General features: G+C 37.8%; 1 protein-coding gene across 1 annotated transcript; it reads left to right on the forward strand.

Moving 5' to 3' along the window:
* The first annotated feature begins 686 nt into the window (after positions 1 to 686).
* Positions 687 to 7293, forward strand: LOC104108786 (protein ALTERED PHOSPHATE STARVATION RESPONSE 1). The gene is made up of 4 exons (XM_009617911.4): positions 687 to 1831; positions 2332 to 2507; positions 3237 to 3460; positions 6346 to 7293. Exons 1-4 carry the CDS (start codon positions 847 to 849, stop codon positions 7145 to 7147), a joined length of 2187 nt encoding a protein of 728 aa, XP_009616206.1. The 5' UTR covers positions 687 to 846; the 3' UTR covers positions 7148 to 7293.
* Positions 7294 to 8242: the final 949 nt, after the last annotated feature.

An 8242-nucleotide genomic window follows, 5' to 3' on the forward strand; every position in this document is an offset into this window, starting at 1 on the left:
TATCTATATTATAGATTTGTATAGACAATTGTAATGGAGTGCATTTGGAATTGAAAGCTTAAATACACAATCTTTAATATTTTTATTAGATTATATCATTTTGATATTTTGAAAGCTAAAATTAATATATTTTGGACAAATTCAAATGAAGATGTACAATGAAAAAAAAGTTTCAAGAAAAAGTTTTAGGAGTAAGAAAAATATATATCTATATTTATATTATATTAAAAAAAAGAATTAATAAAAATATTAAGTCAAGTAACAAGCTAATAAAATGTCATAATAGTAAATAAAATAATACTAAATATAGTAGATTATGTAATATAGAAAAGTGAGGAACTGAAAAGTTATTCCATGACCATGTAAGTCTTTTTTTAATTTCATGCGATTTTCTTATTTGACATATTTTACTGGATAAAAAAAAAAAATTTAAATTTAATTCAAGCAATATAATATAATATGTTCATTCAAAAAAGATATATCACGATTTACAGTAATGAAAGAATAGAAAGGAGATTAGCTTACTGGGTTAGTAGCTTAATTTTCTAAGTAGCTTATAACGACGCCGTTAAGAACCTCGAGAAATGTGACCGTTAGTCCCAGGTGTATTTTTCAAAATTAGAAATTCCCCCATCCAGCGGCGCGTACATATCACCTCCTTCCATCTCTCTCTCTTCCCTGTACCATTTACAGTACACACTCTTCTCAGTGTTTCCCCACCTCTTCTCTCCTCTGCTCACATTTTTGTCCTTTTCACTTTTTTTCTCTCTTTTCCTCTCCATCTCTTTCTAAATCTCAACCCCATTTCCTCAAATCCACCACTAGAAGAGCTAAAACAGTGGAAAAATGGGGTGTGCTCAATCAAGATTAGATAACGAAGAGTCAGTATCGAGATGCAAAGAACGAAGAAACCTCATGAAAGAAGCTGTAAACTACCGCAATTTCTTTGCAGCTGCACATTCAGCTTATTCCATGGCTTTAAAAAACACCGGTGCTGCTCTAAGTGACTACGCTCAAGGCGAAACCCCACCTGCGCCGCCGCCGGTCGTTAACGAGCCGCCGCCTCCGCCTCCACCGCCGACTATGGAAGCCAGCCCTCTCCTACCACCCCCTCCTCCTCCACCAGCTTTCTCACCGCTTCAACGCGCCATGACTATGCCCGAGCTTTCGAAACCTAGAGGTGGAAAAATGAAAGGCATTGCTATTGATGAGGAAGAGGAAGAGGAAGAGGAAGAAGAGGAAGAGGAAGTTGATTTGAAATTAAGAGTAAAGCGAAGTGTGGCAGCGCGTGAGACACCAATAATGAAGGAAGAGCCAACCCCACCCCCGCCTCCCCCGGCCCCACCAGGGGAGGCGTGGGATTATTTCTTTAATGTAGATGACATTCATGGACATTTAGAGGAAGTCGAGGAAGAAGAAGAAGAAGAGGAGGAGGAAGCTTTTAACGAACACAATAACGAAATTCAAGACAAAAGATTTGATAATGTGGGTATAAATCAGTACAACGATGATCAGTTTAAGACGCCAGAGAAGAAGGGGAAAGTAGAGATTCTGAGTGAGGTTGAAGAGGAGACACCGGTGAGGGCGGAGGATAGTACAGAGAGAGTGTTTAACCATTCAAACACTGCCCCACCTGAGATAAGAGGTGGAGTAGTGGGAGTTGGTGGAAATGTTGTTGGATATGGTAACAATAACAATAATGCTGATTTCTTTAAAGTTTTAGGTGAAATTGATGATCATTTCCTTAAAGCTTCTGAGAATGCACAAGAGGTTTCTAAGATGCTTGAGGCTACTCGATTGCATTACCACTCTAACTTTGCTGATAATCGAGGTAACTTTTGATGTTTAGAATGGATAAAATTCTCTTATTCTTCATGTCTTTTAGATTTTGACTGCTAAAGCTCAAACCGTTTTAGCACTGCAGAGGTTTCCTTTACATAAATTCTTGCAAAGTTATGTTTATTGCTATTCAATGAGGAAATGGGGAATAAGGTAAATTCATTCATATATGAATGATAGTTTTACACCTTTGCCTCTGTGGTTACTGCTTTGCCATGTATTTAGCTTGCTGGAGACTTGAAATTGGTTTTATCACATGTTGTTACCCTGAGTCACATTAATACCTATGATGCTGGGCCGAATTAGGCATTCTGTTCCTTTGTTTGACTAGCTTGTTTTTCATAATTGCTCTACTTTGTCTTATGGGAAACAACAAGGAGACCGTTTTCATACAGTTAAATTATATGATCCCAGTACTTTAACAGCAAAAAACTGAAGCAACAAGGTTGTAGATCTTCTTGGATGTTAAAAATAAATGTCCCTTTTTTGCAGGACATATTGACCATGCAGCTAGGGTGATGCGTGTTATTACGTGGAACAAATCATTTAAGGGAATACCTAACGGTGATGCTACTAAGGATGAGTATGACATCGATGAATATGAGACACATGCCACTGTTTTGGACAAATTGCTGGCATGGGAGAAAAAACTTTATGATGAAATGAAGGTGTTTAGTGCTTCTTCTTGTTCCTTTGCTTTCTCTTGGTTAAAATCTTGGATTTTATGTTTGATTTATGAGATAAGGGCCAGGAAGTATGGACACCAAATCTTCTATTGTGTATCAGGTCCTATCTCTACATGCATTTCCATTAAGGGGATATCAGAATAGAAATTCAAATGAGAATTAATACGGAGTCTGTGTATCAAATGAAACGTGCGACTAAGATCACGTTCAGAGTATATCTGGTAGAAAACTCAAACCCTGCTATCTCCATCTGGTTTAGAAATGCTGAAAGAGGAGGTGGCTGGTGCAGTTTGAGGATTTACTATTGCTTTCCGCTTGGAGCGGCTCACCCCCTTGTCACTTAAAGGGTTAAGTCCATCCGGGCTCTTTCACTTGCATGAAGAGCAGAGAGCTTGATTTCCATGCAATTTATACCTTCTTAATATGTCCTCTGCCCCCTAATTTTCCAAATCTTAGTTTGTGTCAGTGTCTTTGTCAAACACCATTATACTTGTGTCATTGTCCAAGCTGCTCATGACCTTTCATATCGTGCATCACAACTCCCATTCTGTTTCTCTGTGTAGCTGATCCTTTCCTTATGTATTGAAGTTTCTATATGGCCTTCTGTGATGGCTCTGTGCCTTGTATTGACCTTTATTAATTGGCCGTACTTTTCTTGTTATCCAATAGGCTGATGGTTTACGAAAATGTTATTTTGTTTGATTTCAATAGGCTGGTGAGCTTATAAAACATGAATATCAGAGGAAAGTTGCCTTGCTAAACAAGCTGAAGAAACGAAATGCTAGCTTGGAATCACTGGAGAAGACAAAGGCTGCTGTTAGCCATTTGCATACACGATATATAGTTGACATGCAGTCCTTGGATTCCACAGTTTCTGAAGTAAATGACATCCGTGACAAGCAGTTGTATCCCAAGCTGGCTGCTCTTGTTCAAGGGTAAGTGCTTGTGTGGCTAACCTCCATGATGAAAACTATATTTATTAATACATGTGTCTCTGGTGGCCGTTCTTTCTGTTCGTCTATTGACATTGTTATTTGTTATCTGTAACTGCTATTGGACCTAGATTTTCTTTTACACGGATTATTATAGTTAGAAGCTGTCGCTATTACACACAATTTAGACGTTAGTGTTCTGAGTTGTAAGTCCTTGGGAACTGTGATCTTTTAACAAAAGTTGTGATATGTTTGGGTTGATCTATTCCAACATGCAATTATTTTTCCTTCTTATGATAGGAAAAACTATACGGAGGTGGGGATTTAATTATGTCCTATGTGCTTTCTCGTCTTCTTTTGTGGAGCTGCATAGAGGTGTAAAATATCTAATTTAGAATTGTCTTTTAAGTGAAAATCATGGAACTCACCAACCATTTGAAAGATTTTTTAAGTGAAACCATAGACTCGAGTGATGGTATACAAGTCTTAGTTTTTGCTAAATTAAGATGCTCTTCTTCCTAATTTTATCACAAAATTTGCTCTAGAAGTCTTCATCAGAGGAACAATTGTCTTACAAACTAAACTCCTAAGAAAAAATTCTTACTACTAGATGGTGGGCGACAATTGCTACTACTATGCCACAATCACAAGCTAGTTGGGCACTCAAAAGTGAAACTTACAAAATAATCTTTTTTGAAGACCAAGGAAAATTAGCCGGCTATATGAATCCTCACTGTTCAATTTCTCCATCTGGTTTTGACTAGATAGTATGCAAGTGGTTTTAGAATTAATGAATTGTATATTACAAGTCGACAATCAAAATTTGAGTAAGCATTTGTCAGAAAGCTCTAAAATGGCATTTGTATTGCCAAAACACCACTTACTAGTTTCTCCCTGGTTCTGATCCTAAAAGAATCAGAGGTAAGGATGCAGTTTAATGAAATTGTAATGAGGAAGCTTGGATTTCATATAAGAAAGGAAAAAAGGTAGACAAGCCTTTGCGATATAATAATGGTTGTGATTCGATTTTAAGCTCGTTGATTCCTTTCCCAGAGTAGACGATTTTCAATAGTGACAAATATAATAGAAGCAACACAGGCAGATTGATTTCCTATTTGGTCGCTCATTGGGCGTAGCATTTGCTTGGTTCTAATAGGGCGTGCTCTTGAGATTTGACCCATCCTTTTCTGAAATGACAATTGGCTTAACTTAACAGTAACTTTTCTTCTTTCAGTTTCTAAAATAAGAGTACTTATAAAATATTATAGTGCTTAAGGTGATTCGGCAAACTAAATGACTTAGTGGGAATAAGCTAGTTATATTTTTGCCCTTAAATCAGATCTAGTTAATCACTGGGGACCCTTACAGCAGCAACAACAACAACCCAGTATAATCCCACTAGTGGGGTCTGGGGAGGGTAGTGTGTAGGCAGACCTTACCCCTACCCTGGGGTAGAGAGGCTGTTTTCGATAGACCCTCGGCTCCCTCCCTCCAAGAACTCCCCACCTTGCTCTTGGGGTGACTCGAACTCACAACCTCTTGGTTGGAAGTGGAGGGTGCTCACCACTAGAGCAACCCAATCTTGTCCCAAAGTACACCCTTCTTCACCGAAAAAAGATGGCGAGTCATTGAACTGTGGAGTCAACATCTCTTCCCATCCTTATTTACTCCAGTCCACACCAAGGGTCTCCAACTTTGTTGCTTCTCTCCTCCAGCTTGTTTGGCCTGATAGTAGCATTAAAATGAGAGTTAAAATGTGCACATTTTTATATCAACTCAAGAAGGGCGGTAGTGGGGTGTCTGTAGGTAACCAGTGACCATTCGTTTTTTCAAAGAAGAAGAAAGAGGAAAATTTGCCTTTTCAGAGTGAAGCGGGAATTAATTGCAATGGTGAAAAAACATGGGGATTATTTTGTGGTAATCCAAAATAGAATGTGTGGACATTCATCTTAGGCCTCAGGCAGGGAGCAAGGTCTTTTCCCGGGTGGGCTGCAGGTGGACGTGTAATTGATTTTTGAACTGAAGGAGCATGATTTTATATATGCACTGTAAGATATAAACCCAAATGATAGGTAATTTTGCTAATTGAGTAGAAACAAAATTGTAAGTAAATCTTGAAGTTTCCCATCACATGTAAGATGTTTGTCTAATATCTACCCCGGACCTGTTTTAGACCCCCAACCATTTTGAAACCTCTTCTTTTCTCTGTTCTATTTGGTCCACCAATTCACTTATGAATCTCAGAAAGTTTCTGTTTGTGGAACAATTGTTCAATTTGTGGATTACTGTAGAACCAATATTAGTATACGTGAGTCCTTGACCTGCTTCATGTTAGTAATATCAATTCATATGGTTTCGCTTTGTGCACACTTTTCCTTAGCATTCAGCCTAGTAAATAAGATTGTTTTTTAGAAGTTTTGATTCTTCCTTTTTTGGCTTAATTCTTTGTTAAATGCATTCTTATGTATATTACTTTATGATATTTTAGCAAGAGGTCTTCTCCCTTTTGTCCTCAGAGATGAGTAATCTCCATTAGCATACATATCCTTTCTGGGACATTCCTGATGCTGTTTACTGATTTTAAGAAACAAATGGATTTCCTATCATCTGTATGTTTCAAGATTTTTAATCCAAAATTTGGCTTGGATCTGTGCCTGCAAGCATTTCTAGTATTCCCTCAACTCTAAGAGACTTTTTTTTTGTTAATTCTTGATTTGTTACATCCCTTACAAAGTCCTCTGCTAATTATGAGTGCAAGAGCTCTTTAGAAGATCCCTTAGCTTCTTGTGCTTTTTTTCCCCCCCTCGTGGAACTGCAGTATAGTCGAGGTTGCCATCTCTGTTTGAGGTTACTTTCCGTGAATATCAGCTTTTGTTTCTGCTTTGCAGGATGGTTAACATGTCAGAATTCATGTTTAGTCATCACAAGAACCAGCTGGAGATGGCTACTGATCTCAAAGCCATTGAAATCTCCGGATTCCCCTTAGAAACAAGCAAACACCATCATGAACGCACAATCCAACTTGGTAATGTTGTCAAGGAATGGCATGATCATTTTGACAACCTTGTAAAAAATCAAAAACTATACATCCAAACACTCCACAGCTGGTTGAAGCTAAATCTCATACCCATTGAGAGCAGCCTAAAAGAAAAAATCTCGTCGCCTCCTCGAGCACAGAATCCCCCGATTCAAGCCCTTCTTCACTCCTGGCAGGAGCTTCTTGAGAAGTTTCCCGATGAGCTTGCCAAAAGTGCTATTGCTTCCTTTGAAGCTGTGATAAGGACCATCATTATTCATCAGGAGGAAGAGATGAAGCTGAAGGAGAAGTGTGAGGAAACTAGAAAAGAGTACATACGCAAGAGGCAAGCGTTTGAAGATTGGTACCAAAAATATATGCAACGCAGAACTCCACCCGATGTGGCAGATCCTGATAGAGCTACAGAGTCTAATCCTAAAGATCCTGTTGCAGAAAAGCAGTTTCTTGTGGACGCATTGAAAAAGAGGTTGGATGAGGAGACAGAAGCGCACCAGAAGCACTGCATTCAAGTTAGGGAGAAGTCATTAGGGAGTCTCAAGATCCGGTTGCCTGAGCTCTTCCGAGCCATGTCGGAGTATTCTTATGCATGTTTAGAGGCTTATGGTCGATTAAGATTGATCATACAATCACAGCACTCAAATGGGAGTTCATAAGGGTCTCTAGGCTTTCCTTTTTTCTTTTTCCACCGTCTAATGTGTTCTTGTGATCTTTTTGTAGCCAAATGTAATTTAAGCCTGGATAATATCTTCTCTGTATTGCAGATGTTTTGCCATATTGTATGAAAAGCGGTAATTTATCACCTCAAGAGCAGCAGCAGATGTTTGATGGCACTGCTGTTACAATTCTTTTGTGCATAATATTGCAGGATCTTTCCACAAATAGTCGGTTTACAGTTTATTTTTCTAATCGGTATACATAGATTATATGCCAATTATATATGGTTATACATATTATACATATAGTATATATTCGCCGATTATTTTAATCTATGCGGTGCGGTTAAGTGGGCGGCTATTTAGGTTAATTCTTCTAATACTACCCTCCACCTTTTACATTAGCGTAAATGCATTTTGAAATGTCAATGTGGCATAGAAACCATTTGCCGAAGGTCGTAGTCAAATTTAAGAATCTTTTGCATACTAAAGTGAATTCCACCTAAAAGTTCTAAATGGTTTTGAAATAAAATGTAAGTTATACGGTGGAAACAGAATAACTTAGAAGAAGACACTTACATCAGGAGGGAACGAATACAATACCAAAAGGCAAATGAATTCGAAAAGAACTAGATATATGTTTTATTCATTGTTAATTTATTTATAAAAATTTCTTCAAATGGCCCAACGATGCATGACGGTATGGGATAAGTACGAAAATAGCCGAAGTTAGCTCAAACTTATCAACAATTAGCCAACAAGCACTGATTACCAAAAATAGCCACAAAAATTTGCAAAATCTAAATAGATGCCTGTGATCTTTCAATTATGTTAAAAGTCTTATTTGGTAAATCCTGAACTTCCTTCAAGATTCTCTTTTTATATCTTTTTTCTTGTTAGTTTAAACCTGAAGAACTTCAGAAACTAAATTTTTTCATACTTTTATTTTTCCCTAAAAATAACACAGAAATTGCATGTTCCTCTCTTCCTTAGCATTGCAAAAGATAGTTAACAAGGTCGTGTTTCCCTTTGCTGGCTTAATCATTTAGTCTGCATCACAAATTCAAACTCTACTACATATCATTGTCTGAGTTT

Source organism: Nicotiana tomentosiformis, chromosome 8 (assembly GCF_000390325.3).
Source record: "Nicotiana tomentosiformis chromosome 8, ASM39032v3, whole genome shotgun sequence".
In the NCBI taxonomy this organism is placed as follows: Eukaryota; Viridiplantae; Streptophyta; class Magnoliopsida; order Solanales; family Solanaceae; genus Nicotiana; species Nicotiana tomentosiformis.